Here is a 25,042-nt window from a genome sequence, read left to right on the forward strand (position 1 = left end):
GATTATGAGCTCAAGTCTCTGGAGTGGGACTTGAACCCACAACCTTCGGACTCGGAGGCGAGAGAGTGCTGCCCACTGAGCCACGGCTGACACTTGTACACCAAAGACGACAGATTGCCCGCTCCCCGATGTTGTATTGGATGAAGGTGCCACTTGGTGTCGGGCTTGTCCGGACCAACCAGGTCCCAGCTCAGAGAACACTGAAGTTGCTATAATTAGACAGCAGCCCTCAGTTAGGGAGGGGAGGGGTGAGAAACCAGCAAGGGTTCTTGACGTGATCACTCTTTCCTTTTGGAAAGTTTGCATCGATGTACTTTGGGCGAGGACAGAATGGAGGCTTAGCAGTGACGCCAATGTCCAGGTTCCCACGTGAAGAATGGTTACTTGGGTGAGGTGCGCGCAGGTAGCTGGCACCAGCAGAATCAGCACCCCAACAGGAGCCAGAACCTTCAGGAGGAGAGGGGAGAGAGTTGGACTTATAAGTACATAAGAAATAGGAGCAGGAGTCGGCCATTCTGGCCACTCGAGCCTGCTCCGCCATTCAATAAGATCATGGCTGATCTGATCTTGACCTCAACTCCACTTCCCTGCCCACTCCCCATAATCCTTGATTCCCTTATTGTTCAAAAACCTGTCTATCCCCACCTTAAATGTATTCAATGACACTGCTCTCTGGGGAAGAAAATTCCAAAGATTCACGACCCTCAGAGAAGAAATTCCTCCTCATCTCCGTCTTAAATGAGCGACCCCTTATTCTGAAACTATGCTGGGGAAGACCGTGAGAGCTGTCCAAACATTTCTATCCTGAAGACAAGGCCCCTTGAGTTGAGCACGCAAATCTCTGGTCAGATCTAAGAGTTTTTCCTCTGGTCAACGCTTGTTGCCAACACTCACCGTGAGCCTTCTCTTCAGGTAGCGAATCACGACAAAGGTGTCATGGTTGAGATTACGCACAAGGGTGGTACATCCTCCAACGGCTGTGGGCCGCCCGTCTCTCGAGTGATCATAAGACAGGCTCCCGTTGTTCACCATCGCCGAGACGTACGGGAAGACTCGCTACGAGGCAAAAATCAGTATGTGAACAGAGAGGTCAGGGTGCGCAGCGACACCTTTCAAACTCAAGGGAACAAAGGTGAACCCTGGACCGTAGCTTTCTAATCTTACTACAGGAAAACTTTGGTTTATCCGGAGGTTGTATGTCCGGAAACCTCGATCTACCGGCAGAAATCAGGAGCCGTTTTGTTAGGTTTGTTTTCTTCTCGTGGCTTTGTTTTCAACAGTCGGGCTCTGGAAAGTCTCTCTGAAGCTGTTGCTAAGCTACAGAGACGCTTCCAAGGTACGGGCCGACTGTTTACAAGCTGTTGCTAAGCAACAGTGTTTGTTGTCAGATACGGAGATGAAAACCTCCGTATGCTTCAACATTAACTTTGTATGTCCGGCAGTTTTGATAGATCGGCAACAGCTCGGTCCCGTCGGTGCCGGATATCACAAAGTTTCCTGTAAAAGGCCGTTCATGTCATGTGAAGCTTGAGCCCCTTATTCCATTTTATTTTACTCTCTTTTCCTCCCCCAGACCCCAGTGGCGTTTCCTGCCCTCAAACAATCTTCTCCCACTGGGAGAACTAGCTCGGCTCCAAAATTGGTCAATTTAGCTACAGGAAACTTTTTTTTATCCGGCACGGACGGGACCGACGTGGTGCCGGTTCATCAAAAATTCCGGATAACCGAACGCTATAGTAAAAGATACGGAGCAGAGAGCTCCGTATAAAGCAACAAACCCAGCTTCAGAACAATGGCCACAAGTTGCAAGCATCTCTGTAGCTTAGCAACAGCTGCAGCCACACCCTTGCACAGCAACAAATGGAGGAAGGCAAGTAATAAAAGTTACCTGAGCCTACTCCTGAATTTTGCCGGTTAACCGAGATTTCCGGTTATTTAGGTGCCGGTAAATCGAAAGTTTCCTGTACTTAGTTGCTTAGGCCACTCTGCTCCATCAGCCCACTCGCTGCTGTGTCCTGCAACCCAGACAGAACCAACAATTTGAACCCAAGTCTCTGCTAGAGCACATCAAGGAGGGGCATCAAGGGCGGACACCAAGGAGGTGACCCCCTCCAGTGACTCAGTGGGCAAATGCTCTGTGTGGTGCGGAACTGAGTCAGAGAGAGTCGGGAGGTCCCAGGTTCAACCCCTGGTCTCTCCTGAAGGAGCTGATGTCAACTGGGGGCGGTGAAAGGTGCTATAATTGGACCCTCTGGGTTGGGAAGAGAAAAAAAAAATTGGGACCGGGGTTCCCACTCCTCGCCGCTGTCCAGTGACATCTTCGGGAAAGTGCATGTGTGGAAATTGGTAGGTGGTCAAAATTAGGCTCCCCCCCCCCCCCCCCCACCCACCCCAACCCCCCAGTACTCTGGTCAATGTCTAGGCAGAAACATTAAGTATGGTCACTTGGGTGAGGTTCGGAGAGCAGCTGGTGCCTGTAGAATCCTACTTCAGAAGGAGGGAGGGGTGAAGCTACCTGACATACAAGAACGTAAGAAACGCCAAGGACAAGAACAGGCCATTTAGCGCCCTCAAGCATTCAAACTCTCCCAGTGCAACACCCTTCAGATAAATCCCTTGATTTTATAAAACCCAATGCATTCACGGAATGTGGGCATCGCTGGGAAACCCAGCATTTATTGCCCATTCCTAACTGTCCTCAGGTGGTGAGTTGCCTTCTTGACAACTGCGTGGCTTGCTGGGCCATTTCAGAGGGCAACTAAGAGTCAACCACATTGCTGTGGGTCCGGAGTCACATAATAGGCCAGACCGAGTAAAGACGGCAGATTTCCTTCCCTAAAGAACATTAGTGAACCAGATGGGCTTCTAAGACAGTCTGGTAGTTACATGGTCGTCATTACTGATACCATTTTTTCTCCCTAAATTTAAATTCCCCAGCTGCCGTGCTGGGATTGGAACTCATGTTTCCAGATCATTAGTCCAGACTGCTGGATTACTAGTCCCATAACATAACCACTATGCTGGAGTGGGCCTTTGGCGTAGTGGTAGCATCCCCGCCGCTGGGCCAGAAGGCGTAGGGTTTCGAACCCCGCTCCAGACAGTCCCGGTAAGTGGAGTCGGAGCTCCGGCTCTAAATTCTGGGTTGACATCCAGCGGGATACTTGCGTCCGTGGGTGTGGGTGGCCCCCCCCCCTCGTATGGGTTGTGGGAGCCCGTAAAACCCTCCCGCCATAGGACTAACCACCCTAATGGCTGGTACGAAGATGGTTACGGTCACGGAAGGAGCGTTAATCGCGGCCAGAAATCCTTCCACCATTTCATACAGTTCCCCAAAGGGAACAGTGTGAAGACACGTACGACGACCACTATGCTACCATTTCCGATACCTTGTACAGGAGCTGGGACTCCTCAATGTATGTGTTTGAAGAGTCTCCAAAGATACTGGATGACAAGAAGATGTTACACCATCAAAGCAATACACAAAGCCTAGAAACCTCAAACTCGTTTGGTATCCCCTCACAAAAATGATCAATTAAAAAAATATAAATATGGCAGAATGACAAACAGAAACAGGCAAAGAAAAACATTCACTCTTTGGAAAAGAATAAATTAGCACATGCCATGGAGCACGAAGAGTGGAAACTGCAGCACAGGACTACCTGATTGGAAGGTGTATATCTCCTCTTCTTAGTCTGTACATCCCCGGAAATAATGCCAAACAGTAGCAACATGAGATAAAACAGGTATTTCAATAACTCATCATTGCTTTCAATCAAACAAGTGGCATGCATTTCCTGCAAACAGCAATCTGCCTCTCTGAGATTAACCGTGCGTTTACAAGCAACTAACACATGGACTTACTTCCCAGGTCAATCTCTGTGGTGCCCGTGTATTGCCCAAGCACTCCATTCCCTGGTGAGGCTTTACTGTAACTGTTCAGGTGTGATGTCGGACAGAGGCGTCAGTAATACATTTAATCACTAAATGACTTGTACGTGGAGGCATCACTTGCATGTTATTGTATTTTGGTACAACCCATTTCCAAATGGATTCCTTTCCAATTTTGTCACAATCTCTTCGAGGTGAATTCCGACTGGGGTACAGGTACAGTTCTTTTGACACCAGCAGAAATGGATCAGGATTAATCGAACCATATAGTTCTAGTCAGACCACAACCTTGAGGATTGTGTCAAGTTCTGGTCAGACCCACCTTGAGGACTGTGTCCAGTTCTGGTCAGACCCACCTTGGGGACTGTGTCCAGTCCTGGTCAGACCCACCTTGAGCACTGTGTCCAGTTCTGGTCAGACCCACCTTGGAGCCTGTGTCCAGTTCTGGTCAGACCCACCTTGGGGACTGTGTCCAGTTCTGGTCAGACCCACCTTGAGGACTGTGTCCAGTTCTGGTCAGACCCACCTTGAGCACTGTATCCAGTTCTGGTCAGACCCACCTTGAGGATTGTGTCCAGTTCTGGTCACAGACACAAGGGAGACATTCAAGCTCTGGAGGCAAAGCAGAGAAGAGCCACATGAGGCTGATCCCTAGTGTTGGAGGGCTCCTGTATGAGAAAAGACTGGAGAGACTTGGGATTTTCCGTCAGAGAGGAGACCTTAGTTCAGGGAATGGGAACGTAAATCCAAAAAATGTCAAAGCGAATTGAGACACTTTCTGTAGTTGACCGCTACCAACTGGGCTCATGCGCAAAGGACGGACGCTTGGGTTTTATTGGGGCTGTGGAGTCCGTCATTCATGAAACTGTACCTCACCAAACCTCGACCGATATCCATTACACGCAAAACCTGTGTCCAGTTCTGATCAGACCCACCTTGAGGACTGTGTCGAGTTAACCCTTTCCATGAAGTAGACTTTCTTTCCTCTATTTCTGTGGCAATCTCATTTCTCTCCGTTTTATCCTTACAACTAAGGCCATTGCTCCTTTTGTTTCTCTAAAGTTTCAATGACGCACCCTCACTGTATTTGAAATCAAGACTCACCAACTCCTACTCTCCACATTCATTCCTTCTCCAGCCCTCCGAACTATCGAACTCAGACCTCCAATCTGGTGCCAGCTTGGCTCCACTGTTCCTTTGCCCACCTTTGAATTCAAAGATTGTGGGTTCGAGCCCACCTCAGGGCTTGAGCACAGAATCTACGCTGACAGTCCAGTTCGGGAGGAGGGAGTTGGAGGTGTCGGCCATCTAGGTGGAAGTTAACTATTCTATTTGAAGAAAAGTAGGTAGGTCTCCGAGGGTCCTGGCTGATAATCCTTCCTCAGCCAACACCCTCAAAGCCTGATTAACTGTTTACCACATGGGCTTTTGATGTGTGCAAACTGGACTTCAAAAGCAATTAATTAAATGTGAAGCACTTTGCGACATTTCTGAGAGATGTGCTAAGGTGCGATATAATTGCAAGTTTTTTGTTCTTTAGGCTTTAAAAACCCAACCATTTTCTGCCTCGCTGATGGCGCTCAGTGCACGTGTGGTAGCACTGACTTTGTCCAATTCCTGCACAGGGATTTCTCTCAGAGCTGCCCGAAGTTCAGCAAACTCGACTGTCTAAAAGCTCTCGGTCCTACCAGCGAATCGTAACTCAATGCAGAGAGAAATGTTATAGAGCCAAGTAGGAGATCCGGATATTGGTCACGTGTGCAGGAGAGCGAGCGGGCAAGCGTGCGAGAGAGCAAGTTGTGAGTTCCTAAAGCCACGACATAACTCAGGTCAGCCAAAAGGAACAATGCTGCCAAAATTGGCTCCGATCTTTATTGCCATATTTAAGGTCCCCAAAAGAAGCTTAATTAAACAGGGCAATAAATCTGTATGTAGGAATTTGAGTTATTTTGCTGCACTGTTACTATTGCTTCAATAAATGACGTTGATAAAGGCCATTGGGAGTTTAAAGATGTAATGCAATGGAGCTGACAAATCGAAGGACAGAAGAGAGATTGTGTGGTATTTTGGGAAGTCACTGGTCACGCGGAACACAGCAAGTTATCTGTACATGGACCGTGACCCCGAGCTCACCTCGTGCTGTTTCTCCTCATTTGGATAGGTATCTATGAATATTCCCAGTCCGGAAAACAGATCCCTACTCCCAAACACCGCACCTGTAGAGGTAAACATTAAGAAAAAATCCACAGTAAAGCCAGCTCTGCCGTCACCCCTTCTCCAAAAGTATATTGTGCTTTTTCTGCATTGAATTATCTCCTGATGGCACTGACTGATGCTGGAGTACAGGCTACACAAGTGGCAGCAGCCGTCTGGTAGCTTGCCCCAAGTGGACGCCCCTCGGTATGCATTGGCAGGCTATTCCACCATGAGCAGGGGTGGGGGGGGGGGGGGGGGGGGGGGGGGGGAAGACAGATCAGGAAATCCTGCCTTCACCAGATGTCCATTCGCATGGACTTTGCAGCAGGGCTTGCGGGATTATAGCAACCAATGATGTTTCCCCCCCCCCCCCCCACCCCTCACTAATCCAGGGGTGAAGAGGTCAACTGACCTGCCCGAGATCAGGTCAGGTACAGCACTGAACCAGGGACCTCCCAGGTGCGTATGGCTCAGTACTGCAGTTACTACCAGGGAGAGTCCTAGTGCCATCTTGTTCCCTCCTGTCATTAGGTTCCAGCTAACAAACGCAGAGCAAGAATTTGCATCCGAAGTAATGTTAGTTTGTGGGCAGCACTCTCACCTCTGAGTCAGAAGGTTGTGGGTTCAAGTCCCACTCCAGAGACTTGAGCACAAAAATCTAGGCTGGCACTCCAGTGCAGTACTGAGGGAGTGCTGCACTGTCAGAGGTGCCGCCTTCTGGATGAGACGTTAAACTAAGGCCCCGTCTGCTCTCTCAGGTGGATGTAACGGATCCCATGGCACTATTTCGAAGAAGAGCAGGGGAGTGCTCTCCGGTGCCCTGGGTCAATATTTATCCTTCAAGATATTGGCCCAGAAATTCGTGTCTCGGCAGGTGAGTACGCACGGGGTACTCACCCGTAGGCCCGATGGAAGTGCCGGTTTTCTGCATGCACTGCGCATGCGCGGGAAACCGGCACTTCCATTCCTCTGAACGAAGAGGTTCAGAGGTCGAACGCGTGCGCGGGAGAGGCTGCGCGTGCGCATCAAACTTCAGGGTTTTTTTTTTATATACAGGTTTTCACGCGAGGGTAAGCCTGCAGAATTTAGAAATATAAAAAGCAGGCGTAAGGCCTGCTTTTTACAAGGTAAGTGGTGAATTAATTAAAATTAAAACATTTTTCCCCCCACAGGTTTATTATTTTTTAAATACTTTAAAGCAAGGTAAGTTTATTTTTAGCCCCGTTAGAATATAAAATTATTTTTCAAAAATTTAAATTATTGTTTAAAATAGTTATTTCATGTAATTTATAGTTTATATTTTAAAAATTTGATTTTTTAAAAATGTATTTGAAGATTTAGTGGTTTTGGGGCCGTAGTATTTATAAGTCTTGACAGCATTTCCTGTCAGACGTATGAATGGAGCATTCACTGCTCCGATTGGCTCCCCATGGCCCACGTGATCCCAGGGGACGTATCGCACTAACTGCGCCCCTGGGATACACAAGCACTGCGCGCCGGCAGCTGGACCAGGCCCCGGATCGGAATTCCACGGGGGCCCACAGCTCAATGGCCGGCGCGCAAGATAAGTGCAGATCGGGGGCTTGCACCCGCGGGAAGCCCCCGACCCGAATTTCTGGACCATTAAGAGGGACAGATAGGGTAGATAGACATCAATCAACATACTAAAACAGACTATCTGGTCATTATCTCAGTGCTGTTTGTGAGAGCTTGCTGTGCGCAAACTGGCTTCCGCGTTGCCTACATTACAAAAGTGACTACACTCCAAAAGTACTTCATCGGCTGTAAAGTGCTTTGGGACGTCCTGTAAGACGTGAAAGGCGCTACAGAAATGCAAGTCTTTATTTTTTTAGTTGCTCCCTTTTGTTATTAGTGTCAGAACGCTGTACCTGGTTGCATGCGATCTTTGGTGTACCATATTGCAAACCCATCACCATTCAGGTTCTTCTTTCCTTGTCCATGGATTTTGAAATGGACCTGTACTTCCCAGTCTCGCAGTAAACAGGCCTGCAGACACACAGAGGGGATCACACGCAATCTCCAGAGATATTAAACAGTGAACACCAGCATAAGCAAAATATGTCACCAAATGGCTTGGGTGGAAAGTGCACAGACCTGTATAGTACTGAGCAACACAGACACCATTTCCTACGTTTCATTCCCTGTGCCTGGGAGTGTTTGATGGGCCAGTGTAGAGGGAGCTTTACTCTGTATCTAACCCATGCTGTACCTGTCCTGGGAGTGTTTGATGGGGACAGTGTAGAGGGAGCTTTACTCTGTATCTAACCCATGCTGTACCTGTCCTGGGAGTGTTTGATGGGGACAGTGTAGAGGGAGCTTTACTCTGTATCTAACCCGTGCTGTGCCTGCCCTGGGAGTGTTTGATGGGACAGTGTAGAGGGAGCTTTACTCTGTATCTAACCCGTGCTGTACCTGCCCTGGGAGTGTTTGATGGGACAGTGTAGAGGGAGCTTTACTCTGTATCTAACCCGTGCTGTGCCTGCCCTGGGAGTGTTTGATGGGACAGTGTAGAGGGAGCTTTACTCTGTATCTAACCCGTGCTGTACCTGCCCTGGGAGTGTTTGATTGGACAGTGTAGAGGGAGCTTTACTCTATCTAACCCGTGCTGTACCTGCCCTGGGAGTGTTTGATGGGACAGTGTAGAGGGAGCTTTACTCTGTATCTAACCCGTGCTGTACCTGCCCTGGGAGTGTTTGATGGGACAGTGTAGAGGGAGCTTTACTCTGTATCTAACCCGTGCTGTACCTGCCCTGGGAGTGTTTGATGCCAACACTGGATAGAGTTAATAAAGAGAAACTGTTTCCAATGGCTGAAGGATCGATAACCAGAGGGCACAGATTTAAGGTGATTGGCAAAAGAACCAGAGGCGACATGAGGAAAAACTTTTTTACACAACGAGTGGTTAGGATTTGGAATGTGCTGCCTGATAGGGTGTTGGATACAGGTTCAATAGTAGCCTTCAAAAGGGAATTGGATAAATAATTGCAGAGATATGGGGAAAGACCTGGGGAGTTGGATTAACTGGATTGCTCTTCAAAAGAGCCGGGGCCAACTCGACGGGCCGAATGGCCTCCTTCTGTGTTGTACTATTGTATGATGCTATGAAAAGCATTTCACTTCCCTGTGCTAACATTCTTATTACAAGATCAAAAATTTATGAAAATGATGAATGAACTCTTACTACACGGTTCCAGATCGCTCCCTGCTTGCTCTGTAGATCGGGAGTGAGTCGGACAAAATGAGTGGTCACCATTGTGTTTCCATTAAGATCCCAGTGAGTACCGGAACTAGAAGCTCCCAAACCTACAAGAGACAAAGAAACAGACGGCACTTATGAGTCAAGGAGGCTGAACACAGATGAGCTTTCCTCTGGAGCCACAAGCAGATGAATTAAATCAAGAAGTGGGGGTAGATAATCCAAAATCTGGTTTTAAAAGCCTGTAGACTGATTTCAAGGTGAAGGGAAGCCATGAATAGATAAGATGGTGTAATGAGTCTTGATTACAAGAGGGAGAGGATGTAGAGACACACATTTGGCATTCGGAAAGTACAGAAGTTCAGAGTAGTATTGGCCATAGTTGGACAATGCAAGAGGCCAGGGAGAGAGATGGGAGGGAGAAGCTGGACAGAGGAAAAGGAGGCAGCAATTCAGCGCCTCAAGCCTGTTCCACCTTTCAATGAGATCATGGCTGATCTGCGATCTAACTCCATGTACCCACATTGGTCCCACATCCCTTAATTCCTTTGGTTAACAAAAACCTCAGTCTCAGATTTAAAATTAACAATTGATCTAGAATCAATTGCCGTTAGCGGAAGATAGTTCCAAACTTCTACCACCCTTTGTGTGTAGAAATGTTTCCTAATTTCACTCCTGAAAGGTCTGGCTCTAACTATCCCCCTAGTCCTAGAATCCCCAACCAGCGGAAATAGTTTCTCTCTATCTACCCTATCAGTTCCCCTTAATATCTTGAAAACTTTGATCAGATCACCCCTTAACCTTCTAAATTACAGGGAATACAACCCTAGTTTGTGTAATCTCGCCTCGTAATTTACCCCTGGAGTCCGGGTATCATTCTGGTAAACCTACGCTGCACTCAGCTAGATTTTTCTTGTATCCTGTCCAGAAGTGCGAGAAAGAATGGATTACACAGAATCACAACAAAGAACCAGGACATTCAGCCCAACCAAGGCCACCTTGGTGTTTATCCTCCACACGAGTATTATAGGAGCAATATTAAACACCTTACACTCGGCTTTGGAGAGAGTGCGGAGATTGTTAACCGGATAAGTTTTTGGCATGAGAGAAATTAAGCTCTTCAGGAAATGAAGGTAAATCGATCAAAGAGAGAAATATGAGACAATCACATCAGAGTCAGTGTGTCTGGGATCTGGTGTTTTTGTCGAGTACTCTCGTTCATGGAAAACCTTTCGATAAAAAAATCCCAACATGATGGGTAAACAGGGCAAAAATAGTTTACAAGGCAAAGGGCTAAAAATTCGATTGCCCCTGAAAACAGGTGCAGGGATTGCGATGCACAATGAACCCGCAGGCAGCATGCAGACTTCGTGCTGCCTGCTAATTATAAGGATTGTGGCGTGCAGCTCAGCGCGGAACGTGCTGCTGAGTGGCTGCATGCCTCAACAGGGGGCCCCCCCAAGTTCGTGCGAGGCTAGCACCAATTAAAGCTATCCTGCACTTCTTAAAGCCAGCCTGCACCTCTTAAAGGGGAGGTGCATTCTGACTGCAGCAGTTACTGGAAGTCGTTGTAGAGGAGTGAGGATGGTGCAACCTGGCAGAGAGAGAGGGCTCACAGATTTTTGATTGCAGCACTCAAGGCCCTGGTAGTAGGCACTCAAGGCACTCAAGGAGGTAGACCGGAGAGGTGTCCTCTATCCACAGGAAGCCAGGAGGCGCTCCAGACAGATGCGGAGAAGAGAATGGGAACAGATAGCCGTCGCTGTCAATGCAAGCAGTGGAGCCTCGAGGACCTGGATGCAGGGCAGGAAGAAGTTTAATGACCTCACACGGTGGTCATGATCAGGGAATTCATCTTCAAATGCCATATTCTTACAAGTGAACCACGAGGCTCCGACACTGCTCAATTCACCACCCCCTCCCCCCCTTCACTCACCTACTAACAATCTCTATCAATCATGACTCTGCAGCATGTGGGAATTTCTGGAGACCAGCGCGATCCAGAGCAACCACATCTGCAGCTCGAGGAACTTCGGCTCAGAGTCGTTGAGGTGCAGACATTGCGGGGCATCAGGGAGGAGGAAAGTTACCTGGACACTTTATTCCACGAGGCAGTCACACCCCTTAGATTAAGTAGTACTTTAGAGTTTGTCAATGGTCAGGGACAGGAAGGTTTGACCACAAGTCAGGAAGGTATGGGGTCCCAGGATGTAGTGATGGAGGAGCCTCGGCCCTTGACTTTGACCAACAGATATGGGATACTTGCTACCTGTGGGGATGAGAACAAGGACTGCAGGGTGGATGAGCAAACTGACAATGGCACCATGGTGCAGGAGGCCATTCAAGTCGGGGGAGTGAAAAGGAATGTGGCAGTGGTAGGGGGCGGTATCCAAGAAGGAGTTGGATATATTTCTTAAGGCTAAAGGGATCAAGGGGTATGGGGAGAATGCAGGTACCGGGTACTGAACTTGGATGATCAGCCATGATCGCATTGAATGGCGGAGCAGGCTCGAGGAGCCAAATGGCCTACTCCTGCTCCTATCGTCTATGTTTCTATGTATCGTCAGAGGGATAGATACTGTTCTCTGCAGCCCCGACCGGGAGTTCCAAAGGTTTTGTTGCTTGCCTGGTGCCAGGGTAAAGGGTGCCTCCTCGCAGCTGGAGAAGAACTTGGGAGTGGGAGGGAGAGGATCCAGTTGTTGTGGTCCATGTCGGAACCAACGACATAGGCAGAACTAGGAATGAGGTTCTGCTGAGAGTTTGAGGAGCTAGGGTGGAAATTAAAGTGCAGAACCTCACAGGTAATAAGCTCTGGATTATTACCTTTGCCACGCGCAAATTCGGAAACATAGAAGATAGGAGCAGGAGTAGGCCATTCGGCCCCTCGAGCCTGCTCCGCCATTCAATGAGATCATGGCTGATCATCTCAGCTCAGTACCCTGTCCCTGCCTTCTCCCCATATCCCTTGATCCCTTTAGCCTTAAAAAATATATCTAACTCCTTCTTGAATATATTTAATGAATTGGCCTCTACTGCCTTCTGTGGTAGAGAATTCCACAGGTTCACCACTCTCTGGGTGAAGAAATTCCTCCTCATCTCTGTCCTAAATGGCTTACCCCTTATCTTTAGACTGTGACCCCTGGTTCTGGACTCCCCCGCCATCGGGAACAGCCTTCCTGCATCTCATAGAGTCATAGAGTTTTACAGCACAGAAAGAGGCCCTTCGGCCCATCGTGTCTGCGCCGCCCATCCATCCCTGTCCAGTCTAATCCCATTTTCCAGCATTTGGTCCATAGCCTTGTATGCAATGGCATTTCAAGTGCTCATCCAAATGCTTCTTGAATGTTGTGAGGGTTCCTGCCTCTACCACCCTTTTAGGCAGTGAGTCCCAGATTCCAACCACCCTCTGGGTGAAAAAGTTCCTCCTCAAATCCCCTCTAAATCTCCTGCCCCTTACCCTGAATCTATGCCCCCTTGTTATTGACCCCCCTACTAAGGGGAAAAGTTCCTCTTTGTCTACCCTATCTATGCCCCTCATCATTTTGTACACCTCAATCAGGTCCCCCCTCAGCCTTCTTTGCTCCAAGGAAAACAACCCCAGCCTGTTTAGTCTTTCTTCATAGCTGAGGCGCTCCATCCCAGGTAACATCCTGGTGAATCTTCTCTGCACCCTCTCCAAGGCAATCACATCCTTCCTATAGTGAGGCGACCAGAACTGCACACAGTACTCCAGCTGTGGCCTCACCAGCATTTTGTACAGCTCCATCATAACCTCCCTGCTTATATTCTATGCCTCGGCTAATGAAGGCAAGTATCCCATATGCCTTTTTAACCACCTTATCTACCTGTTCCGCTGCCTTCAGGGATCTATGTACATGTACACCAAGGTCCCTCTGACCCTCTGTACTTCCTAGGGTCCTACCACTCATTGTGTATTCCCTTGCCTTATTTGTCCGTCCAAAATGCATCACCTCGCACTTTTCAGGGTTAAATTCCATTTGCCACTTTTCCGCCCATCTGACCAACCCGTTTATATCGTCCTGTAGCCTGAGGCTTTCCTCCTCGCAATTTACCACCCCACCAATTTTCGTGTCATCTGCGAACTTACTGATCATACCTTTCACATTCTCATCCAAATCATTTATGTAGATCACAAACAACAAGGGACCCAGCACCGATCCCTGAGGTACCCCACTGGACACAGGCTTCCAGTCACAAAAGCAACCTTCGACCATCACCCTCTGCCTCCTGCCACTCAGCCAGTTTAGGATCCAACGCGCCAAGGCACCCTGGATCCCATGGGCTCTTACCTACTTGACCAGTCTCCTATGCGGGACTTTGTCAAAAGCTTTACTGAAGTCCATGTAAACCACATCCACAGCATTTCCCTCGTCCACCCCCCCTAGTCACCCCCTCGAAAAATTCAATCAGATTTGTCAGACATGATTTACCCTTGACAAAGCCATGCTGACTATCCCCGATTAATCCTTGCCTCTCCAAGTGGAGACTAATTTTGTCCCTCAGAATTTTTTCCAATAATTTCCCTACCACAGATGTTAGGCTCACTGGCCTGTAATTCCCTGGTTTATCCCTGCTACCCTTCTTGTATAATGGTACTACATTAGCTGTTCTCCAGTCCTCTGGTACATCCCCTGTGGCCAGAGAGGTTCTGAAAATTTGTGTCAGAGCCCCTGCAATCTCCTCCTTTGCCTCCCACAGCAGCCTGGGATACATCTCGTCCGGGCCTGGGGATTTATCCACTTTTTGGCCTGCTAAAACCGCTAGCACCTCCTCCCTCTCGATGCTAATATGTTCAAGTATGTCACAGTCCCCTTGCCCGATTTCTATGTCTGCATCGTCTTTCTCCATAGTGAACACAGATGCAAAAAATTCATTTAAAACCCCGCCTACATCATCTGGCTCTACACACAGATTGCCACTTTGGTCCCTAATGGGCCCTACCCTTTCCCTGGTTATCCTCTTGCCCTTAATATACTTATAAAACATCTTAGGATTTTCCTTTATTTTGCTCGCCAGTGTTATTTCATGGCCCCTCCGCGCCCTCCTAATTTCTTTTTTAAGTATGCCCCTGCACTTTTTATACTCCTCTAGGGCTTCTTCCGTCTTTAGTCTTTTGTAACTGCCAAAAGCCCCCCTTTTATTTCTAATGCATTTTTGTATATCCCTTGTCATCCAAGGTTCCCTTTGCTTGTTGGTCCCACCCTTGACCTTTACAGGAACATGTTGGCGTTGTACTCTCTCTATTTCCCTTCTGAAAGTCTCCCACTGTTTTGATGTGGATTTTCCTATAAGTAGCTGCTCCCAGTCCACTTTGGCCAGATCCTGCCTTATCATATTAAAATCGGCCTTCCCCCAATTTAGAACCCTTATTTTTGGGCCGTCTTTGTCTTTTTCCATGACCACCTTAAATCTCACCGAATTATGGTCACTGTCGCCAAAATGCTCTCCTACTGATACTTCCACCACTTACCCGGCTACATTCCCCAGAATTAGGTCCAGTACCGCCCCCTCTCTTGTAGGACTTTCTACATGTTGGCTCAAAAAGCTCTCCTGGATGCACTTTAAGAATTCTGCACCCTCTAAGCCTTTCACACTCTGACTATCCCAATTTATATTGGGGAAGTTGAAATCCCCCACTATTATTACCCTATTATTTTCGCACTTCTCTGAGATTTGCCTACATATCTGTTCCTCTATCTCCCCCTGACTGTTTGGGGGCCTATAGTACACTCCCAGCAAAGTGCTTGCCCCCTTATTGTTTTTAAGTTCTACCCATATGGCCTCATTAGAGGAACCTGCTAATATATCGTCCCTCCTTACAGCAGTAATTGACTCCTTAATTAATATTGCAACACCCCCTCCCCTTTTACACCCCCCTCTGTCTCGCCTGAAGATTCTATACCCCGGAATATTGAGCTGCCAGTCCTGACCCTCCCTCAACCATGTCTCCGTGATAGCAACAATATCGTACTCCCATGTGTTCAACAACAACTTCAGTTCATCCACCTTGTTTGTAAGACTCCTTGCATTAAAATATATGCCTTCCAGCCCTGCCATATTCCCTTTTGCCTTCACATATTTGCTCTGCCTTCCCAGCTGACTTGTTTTTTCCTCTGTATTTGGCTGTAAATCACCCCCTACTATAGCTCCACTCTGTACCCCATCCCCCTGCCAAGTTAGTTTAAACCCCCCCCCAGCAGTGCTAGCAAACCTCCCCGCAAGGATATTGGTTCCCCTCTGGTTCAGGTGTAAACCGTCCGACTTGTACAAGTCCCACCTTTCCCAGAAGCGGACCCAGTGATCCAGGAAACTAAAGCCCTCCCCCCTGCACCATCCCTTTAGCCCGTCTAGTCCTGTTACAATTTTATAAATTTCAATGAGATCCCCTCTCATTCTTCTAAACTCCAGCGAATATAAGCCCAATTGACCCAATCTCTCCTCATAAGTCATTCCTGCCATCCCAGGTATCAGTCCGGTGAATCTTTGCTGCACTCCCTCCATGGCAAGAACCTCCTTCCTCAGACAAGGTGACCAAAACTGATCAGAAGGTTAAATGCTTGGCTCAAAGAGTGGTGTGGGAGGCAGGGTTTCAATTCATGGGGCACTGGCACCAGTACAGGAAACTTTGGTTTATCCGGAGGTTGTATGGCCGGAAACTTTGCTCTAACGGCAGAAATCAGCAGCCGTTTTAGTTTTTTTTTTTTTCTTCTCCTAGCATTCTGTTAACAGGCAGGCTCTGGAAAGCGTCTTTGGAGCTTCGCAACAGCTTCAGAGACGCATCAAGGTACGGGCCGAGTGTTTACGAGCTGTTGCTAAACAACAGTGTTTGTTGTCAAATACGGAGATTTTCATCTCCGTATGCTTCAACGTTGACTTTGCATGTCCGGCACTTCTGATATATCGGCAACACGCTGGTCCCGTCGGTGCCGGATATCAGAACTTTTCCTGTACTGGGGAAAGAGGGAGCTGTCCCGTGGGGACAGGCTCCACTTAAACCAGGCTGGGACCAGTGTCCTGGCGAATCAAATAACTAGGGTGGTAGACAGGGCTTTAAACTAATGAAGGGGTATGAGAGGATTCAGGAAAGGGTAAATTCAAAAGCAGTAAGGGAGATTTAGTTAAATCCAAAACTAGGGTCCTAAACCTGAACAAAGCAAACCACGTAGGTATGAGGGGCGAGTTGGCTAAGGTAGGTTGGGAAACTAGATTAAAAGATATGACAGTAGAAAAGCAATGGTAAACATTTAAAGAAATAATTCATAATTCACAACGAATATACATTCCCTCGGGAAAAATGGTCTAACCGTGGCTAACAAGAGAAATTAAACACAGTATTAAATTAAAGGAAGAGGCTTATAATGTTGCCAAAAAGAGTAATAAGCTGGAGGATTGGGAGGATTTTAGAATTCAGCAAAGGAGATCCAAGAAATTGATAAATAGAATGAGAGTAAACTAGCGAGAGACATAAAAACAGAATGTAAAAGCTTCTATAGGTATGTAAAAAGGAAAAGATTAGCGGAGGTAAACATGGGTGCCTTACAGGCATTTGATAAGGTGCCACACAAGAGGTAATTAAACAAAATTAGGGATCATGGGATTGGGGGTAATATGCTAGCATGGATTGAGGATTGGTTAACAGACAGAAAACAGAGTAGGAATAAATGGGTCATTTTCGGGTTGGCAGGCTATAACTAGTGGGGTACCGCATGGATCAGTGCTTGGGCCTCAGCTATTCACAATCTATATCAATGATTTGGTTGAGGGGACCAAATGTAATGGCCCAGAAATTCGGGTCTCCACGGGTGAGTACGCACGGGGTACTCACCCGTAAGCCCAATGGAAGTGCCGGTTTCCTGCATGCGCGGGAAACTGGCACTTCCATTCCCCTGAAAGGGGTTCAGAAGCCCTGTTAGAAAATGTAATTATTTTTTTCAAAAATTAAAATTATTGTTTAAAATAGTTATTTCATGTAATTTATAGTTTATTTTAAAAATCTGATTTAAAAAAAAATTTATTTGAAGATTTAGTGATGTTTTGGGGCTTATAGTATTTATAAATTTGACAGGTCTTCCTGTCAAACTTATGAATGAAGCATTCCCTGCTCCGATTGGCTCCCCATGGCCCATGTGATCCCAGGAGACGCTTCGAACTAACTGCGCCCCTGGGATACGCAAGCACTGCTCGCCGGCAGTTGGGGGAGGCCCAGGATCGGAATCCCACGCAGGCCCACAGCTCAACGGCCGGCGCGCTAGGTAAGTGCAGGTCGGGGGCTTGCACCCGCGGGAAGCCCCCGACCCGAATTTCTGGGCCATTATATCCAAATTTGCTGATGATACAAAGCTAGGTAGGAATGGACATTGTGAGGAGGATGCAGAGGCTTCAAGGGGATATAGACAGGCTAAGTGAGTGGGCAAGAAAGAACATGGCAAATGGAATATAATGTGGAGAAATGTGAAGTTATCCACAATTGGTAGGAAAAATAGAAAAGCAGAGCATTTTTTAAATGGCGACAGATTGGGCGATGTTGGTGTTCAGAGGGACCTGGGTGTCCTTGTACACGAATCACAAAGTTAACATGCAGGTACAGCAAACAATTAGGAAAGCAAATAGTATGTTGGCCTTTATTACAAGAGGATTTGAGTACAAGAGTAAAGACGTCTTACTGCAATTATATAGGGCCCTGGTGAGACCACACCTGGAGTATTGTGTACAGTTTTGGTCTCCTTACCTAAGGAAGGATATACTTGCCATAGAGGGAGTGCAACGAAGGTTCACCAGACTGATTCCTGGGATGGGGGGGGGGAATTGTCCTAATGAGGACAGATTGAGTAGACTAGGCCTATATTCTCTAGAGTTTAGAAGAATGAGAGGTGATCTCATTGAAACATACAAAATTCTTACAGGGCTTGACAGGGTAGATGCAGGGAGAATGTTCCCCCTGGCTGGGGAGTCCAGAACCAGGGGTCACAGTCTCAGCATAAGGGGTCGGCCATTTAGGACTGAGATGAGGAGAAATTTCTTCACTCAGAGGGTGGTGAATCTTTGGAATTCTCTACCCCAGAGGGCTGTCGTTGAGTATATTCAAGACAGAGATTGATAGATTTTTGGATATTAAGGGATTTGTGGTGTATGTGCCTTTAAGAGCCCCTGTATACTGTAATGCCGGTAATGGCCACTCGGGCTATATAAGCCTGTATAGTGTCTTGTATCTGTTAGTTCACCTCCAGACTTTGTTCAGTAAACACCTGTGAAACCTACTCCTGCATTCCGTGTCTCCATTAACACACGGATACAACAGTGGCGACGAATTGGAAACGGACTTACCTGCAATTCGGCAGCACCTCAAGGAGATCGATTCCTCAGACGAAAGTCGAAGAAAAACAAGAAAAGGGAAAGACTGTGGTTTCACCGGCTGGCCGAGCTGGTGGCAGGTACTGCAGTGGTCCTTCCTGGGCGGCGGGCTGTGGCTCCATCGGCTGGCTCTGCAGCGGAGCCGAGCAGCGAAGGCGGAGGTAAACAGAGACAGAGGGGGGGAGCACTCGGGAGACGGCCGGCGCTGCAAAGCAGGTCGGCGTTCGGACCAAGCAGAGGGAGGGAAAAGTCCCGGAGAGTCCGGCGGGAACGAGTCTCCACCAATTGAAAAAAAAAACACCTATGTAAATAAAAACCGCGGAGAACAGCGTTGTCAGCAGCAGCAGCGGGAAAGCGCGGGAAGCGCCATTTTTTTTCTGTAGGGAAGAAAGGAAAGCGCGGGAGGCGACATTTTTTGTTCAGGATACCTAAGGCTGGCAATATTAATGCTTTCGATAGCGATATAGAGGATTGGACCACGTATGTGGAAAGAGTGGAGGTATATTGCACAGCAAATGAAATAGAAGATAATAAAAAGGCATCAGTACTTCTAAATTTAATGGGCGCAAGGACATACGGGCTGTTACGAAACTTAATCACTCCAGCCAAACCAAAGGACAAGAATTTTAAGGAGATTGTTGATGCCCTACAGGAGCACTTAAACCCAACACCGCTGCTGATAGCGGAACGATTCAAATTCTTCAAGAGGAATCAGCACAAGAATGAAAGTAACGCTGATTACCTCACCGAATTAAGGAAGCTGTCAAAGCACTGCCAACTCGGGGCAGGACTGGCAGATTCTCTTCGAGACAAATTCGTCTGCGGTCTCCTAAGTGAAGGAACCCATAAAAGGCTACTTTCTGAGAAAGATTTGACACTGGACAAGGCTTTCAGTATGGCTGTATCATACGAAGCAGCTGCAAGAGGAGCTGCAGAGATACAGCAAAAGCCACAGGACTTCGGCACCCATGAAATGACAGGGTTTCGAGAGATGTTATCGCTGCGGCAGATCCACCCATGGCCAGAGGGACTGCTGGTTCAAGGACAAAGCATGCAGGCAATGCGGAAAGATTAGACACATTGCACGTGTATGCCGATCTGGACAAAAAAAATCCACGGACAGGAAAAAAATCAATAAGGAAAAGTACAGAAAGGTACAAATGATGACGGACAGTAGCTCCGAAGACCAGAAGAGCGATAGCGACTCCGGAAACAAGAGACTAAGCTGTCTCAAATTACATAATGTAATTGCCAAAGAAGATTACCAGACCATTTGGGTTACCCTCACGATAGCGGGGTCCCCAGTTAAAATGGAGCTAGATACAGGATCAGCTCTGACCGTCATAAGTCGACGGGATTACGAGCGGCTATTTCCGCATATACCTTTGAAAGACACATCCATTATCTTGAAAACATATACGGGGCAGAAAGTATACCCCAAAGGGAAAATAAAGGTGCCTGTTGTATACAACGGCAAGGAAATACAGAAGTTGTATTTATACGTTCTGCAAGATGGTGGTCCACCGCTGTTGGGACGTGAATGGATCAGGAAGATACGTTTAGACTGGCACTCCATTCAGGCACTGACGGTGACCAGTAAGAAAAAAAATGATGATGACGTCATACCTGAACGATTAAAAGACATCTTGGCCAACGCCAAGGAAGTGTTTCAACAGGAACTAGGAACCTTGAAAGGCGTCACCGCCTCAATAAAAGTGGAAGATGCTGCAATTCCCAAATTTTTTAAGGCAAGGCCGGTGCCATACGCAATTCGTCCAGCAGTCGAGGCAGAGCTGGAGAATTTGGAAAAAGCAGGCGTATTATCCAAGATAGATTGGAGCGAGTGGGCAACACCCATCGTCCCGGTCATGAAGAAAACGTTGAATAAGAACATAAGAAATAGGAGCAGGAGTAGGCCAATTGGCCCCTCGAGCCTGCTCCGCCATTCAATAAGATCATGGCTGATCTGATCCTAACCGCCAATCCACTATGACAGGACTATCTCCTGAATCTAACAGCATTAGACACACGAAAACAGGAGCAGGATCAGGCTACACGGCCCCTGGGCCCGCTCCGCTACCCACAGGGCCATGACCTATCCGAACCTAGACTCATGTCCAAATTCCTGCCCGCTCCCCGTAACCCTTAATTCCCTTTTCTACTAGGAAACTGTCTATTTCTGTTTTAAATTTATGTAATGATGTAGCTTCGACAGCTTTTTGGGGCAGCATATTCCATGGACCTACCACCCTCTGAGTGAAGTAGTTCCTCCTCATCTCAGTTTTGAAAGAGCAGCCCCTTATTCTAAGACTATGCCCCCTAGTTCTAGTTTCACCCATCATCTGGAACATCCTCCCTGCATCCACCCGATCCAACCCCTTCATAATCTTATATGTTTCAATAAGATAATGATAAATCTGAAGAACAGAGAAAAATTCGCATCTGTGGGGACTTCAAGGTGACTGTAAACCCGGTCCTTCACACGGTACAGTATCCTCTTCCGAGGATAGAAGATATTTTCGCCTCACTATCCGGAGGAAAACGTTTCACCAAAATTGACTTGGCTCAGGCATATCTACAGATGGAGGTTGAAGAGGCCTCTAAAAAGTATCTCACGATAAATACACACAAAGGCTTGTACCAGTACAATCGACTGGTTTTCAGAGTAGCATCAGCTCCAGCTATCTGGCAAAGAGCTATGGAGCAAGTCCTCCAAGGGATTCCGGGGACTCAATGCTACCTAGACGACATCCTTGTAACAGGAGAAAACGACAACGAGCACCTTGCCAATTTGGAGCAGGTGCTCACTAGGTTGAGAGAACGGGGCCTACGAGCAAATCGCCCCAAGTGCAAATTTTTCCAGAAACAAATATCATATTGTGGCCACATAATTAACGAGGAAGGGTTGCATAAGTCACCTGAAAAAATTGAAGCAGTCATAAAAGTCCCAGCACCTGAAAATGTCTCACAATTAAGGTCGTTCCTGGGATTGATAAATTACTATCATAAAATTTTACCAAACTTGTCAACTCTTCTGCACCCTCTTAACGAACTTCTACAAACGGGAGTAATTTGGAAATGGAACGAAGACTGTAAACGTGCCTTCCATAAATGCAAAGGCTTGATCACGTCCAAGGACGTTTTGGCTCATTACAACCCATCACTGCCAATCAGACTGGCGTGCGATGCATCCCCTTACGGCGTAGGAGTGGTATTATCGCATAGATTCCCTGATGGCTCGGAGCGGCCGATAGCTTTTGCGTCACGCTCATTGAACTCAGCTGAGCGTAACTATGCCCAGATCGACAGGGAAGCACTTAGCCTGGTATGGGGAGTGAAGAAATTCAACTATTACCTACACGGGCAAAAATTTACCTTGTTGACTGACCATCAACCCCTCGTCTCCATATTCAACCCTAAAAAGGGTGTTCCCATTATGACAGCGCAAAGGCTACAGAGGTGGTCCCTTTTCCTAGGGGCACACCAATATGACATAGAATATGTAATACCCACTGGAAATGTGATGTACGCTAAGTATGGTTATCAATCTGTAACTTAGACACTATTATCATTGTTATAAATCCCTGGGTTAAAGTTGCCCATGTGAAGGTACGGCAAGAACTTTTAAGGACACAATGTGACTAAGAGCAGACTTTCCATAATTCTGCACCAGTATCAACTGTTGCAGACAGTGAGGCTGCGCAGTCTCCAGGCAGAAACCCCAGGAGGAAGGGGTGGAGTCGGGGTTTTCGAGCGGGAAAGAGGAGCGACTGGAAGAGAAGAGGGCAGGAGCTCTGAAAAGAGGGCTCAGGAGGCAAATGGCTGCCGCATCCCGTCCCGGGCTTCCAAACTCGGCCGCCGCCCTTCGTATTAGTAGCTCTGCATCCAGAACTCAAAGTGGGATTCAGTGATCGTGAAGAGAATTCAACGAAGGGGTTCGGAGTCGTAAGTCTTGCAGACATTATACATACCATGAGCTCCAACTTAAGCGCGCCAACGAAAGAGTGCACTCGAATTTGGACACAGGGACAGATTCTCCTTTGAATCCATATAAATGGAGAATGTATGTTTATTATGTCTAGATTCATTCTAATGTATGCAAATGTCTAATTTAGTTCATTGACCTGTAATCTTCTTATACTGTCTGACGTTAAAACTATAAAGTAAGATAATTAGAATTAAGCCATTGTAGTAGTGATCTCCTTACTGGACTATAGAATACTGTCTACAACAGAGACCACATCTCACATATATCTAGAGAACCGTGAAGGGGTTACAAATACAAAGGATCAAAACAGCATGGGAATGCTGACGGTTTATCGCGCCTACCGTTGTCAACGGTAGAAGAGGCACCTACAGTGGACCCAGTGGAGATGTTCCACTCAACCATAGTGGAAATGTCTACCAGTAACAAATTCTGCCATTGAAAAGGAAACGAGGAATGACCCAACTCTCTCACGAGTCTACGATTTAACGGTGAAGGGATGGCCAGCACATGGCGAACCACTGTTGCCAGCATTCTCGCAAAGAGGAGAACAGCTGTCAGTGTGCCGAGGCACCTTGATGTGTGGATCCAGAGTGGTGATTCCACCCAAACTCCAGGATAAAGTGCTAAAGGAGCTTCACGAGGGGCATCTGGGTGGAGTGAAAATGAAGAACCTAGCCAGAGCGTTTGTGTGGTGGCCAGGTATCGATGGAGACATCGAAGAAATGACCAAGAGCTGCCTAGGATGCCAGAAGGTCCAAAACGCCCCACCACAAGCCCCTCTACATCCATGGGAGTGGCCCTCATCTCCATGGCAAAGGGTACACATCGACTTTGCTGGTCCATTTATGGACTCAATGTTCTTAATCGCGGTTGATGCACACTCCAAGTGGCCGGAGGTAATAAAGATGTCCTCCACCACCACAGAAAAAACCATCACAGTATTAAGGACCATATTTGCCAGGAATGGGCTGCCTGAACAGATCTGTTCTGATAATGGACCGCAATTTGTGTCCGAAGAATTCAGGAAGTTCTTAAAAAAACAATGGGGTTAAGCACTACACGTCCACCCCATACCATCCCGCCACCAATGGATTGGTTGAAAGGTTTGTCCAGACCTTCAAGAAGGTCATAAAGGCCATGGGTAATGAAGACATAAAACTTCAGCACAAGGTAGATAACTTCTTGTTTGCATACAGGAATGCAACACATGTGGTTACAAACCAAACTTCAATAGAAGCCTAAGATGCCGGCTGGATTTGATCAAGCCAAACATCAGAAGGGACGTGGAGAACCGGCAATTTCAAGGCATGAATGAAAGGCCAACTAGAACCTTCCAGATAGGTCAACAAGTTTTGGCCCGGGACTACCGTACCGAGAAATGGCAGCCTGGAACTATTTGCACACAACTAGGACCGCTGATGTATACCGTGGACATTGGAGAAAGCATAATAAGGCGCCATGCTGACCAGATCATAGAGTCATCCGAAAAGGGACAACCTACACAACTCTATACGCCTAATGATGAAGCAGAGATACCCATAGTATCTACCTCCGATCCGGTGATACTGGAACCAGATGAACCCGACACTGGCATTCAAGCCGAATTGACCTTGCCAAAAGAACCTACTACACCACCGAGGCGTTATCCGGACCGAGTCAGGAAGCCTCCAGAGAGACTGACTTATAATTGATTAACTGCAGCAAATGTGTAGATTATTGTTCTTGTAATATGTTAATTAATGATTACTTAAAATATTATGTACTGGTTGTCTAAAAGGGGAGGAATTGTGGTGTATGTGCCTTTAAGAGCCCCTGTATACTGTAATGCCGGTAATGGCCACTCGGGCTATATAAGCCTGTATAGTGTCTTGTATCTGTTAGTTCACCTCCAGACTTTGTTCAGTAAACACCTGTGAAACCTACTCCTGCATTCCGTGTCTCCATTAACACACGGATACAACAGGATTCAAGGGATACGGGGATAGTGGAGATGAGGTAGATGATCAGCCATGATCTTATTGAATGGCGGAGCAGGCTCGAGGGGCCGAATGGCCTACTCTTGCTCCTATTTCTTGTGACTCACACCTCACATTCTTAGCTTCACCTCAACCTCATACACTTAGAACTGCTGCAAGCCTCACAACCACATCTCACACCTTGCACACACTGCCAGCTAGTCATCCATGACAGGCACATCACCCAAACACATTGCACCACACTCGCTGACACACTTCCATCTCTCTTGCAGGACAAGGTGGATACAACCGACTACACCCATGTCTGTGGGAGTAAGTGGTCTGAACAGAAGCCTTGAAGTAACCTGCCACACCACTCTGGACACTTCAGCAACTTCAAATAAGATAACAGACCCCCAAGCACTT

General features: G+C 47.3%; 1 protein-coding gene across 4 annotated transcripts in view; it reads right to left on the minus strand.

Annotated features, from left to right (window-relative positions):
• The window catches only part of lman2la (lectin, mannose-binding 2-like a), a 42,059-nt gene that overhangs the window by 15,705 nt on the left and 1,312 nt on the right, over nt 1-25,042 (minus strand). For 2 of the 4 annotated variants that reach the window (XM_085971280.1, XM_085971281.1), the window contains exons 2-6: nt 9,287-9,408; nt 7,974-8,091; nt 6,022-6,104; nt 3,660-3,692; nt 895-1,056 (exon numbers count right to left, since the gene is read on the minus strand). In XM_085971280.1, the coding sequence (XP_085827406.1) occupies nt 895-1,056; nt 3,660-3,692; nt 6,022-6,104; nt 7,974-8,091; nt 9,287-9,408 (518 nt within the window). The remainder of the gene's footprint in view (nt 1-894; nt 1,057-3,659; nt 3,693-6,021; nt 6,105-7,973; nt 8,092-9,286; nt 9,409-25,042) is intronic. The other 2 variants (XM_085971282.1, XM_085971283.1) reach the window with 1 other exon arrangement.

This window comes from Somniosus microcephalus, chromosome 30 (assembly GCF_052327205.1).
Source record: "Somniosus microcephalus isolate GS21.2 chromosome 30, FLI_Smic_1.0, whole genome shotgun sequence".
NCBI classification, from domain to species: domain Eukaryota; kingdom Metazoa; phylum Chordata; class Chondrichthyes; order Squaliformes; family Somniosidae; genus Somniosus; species Somniosus microcephalus.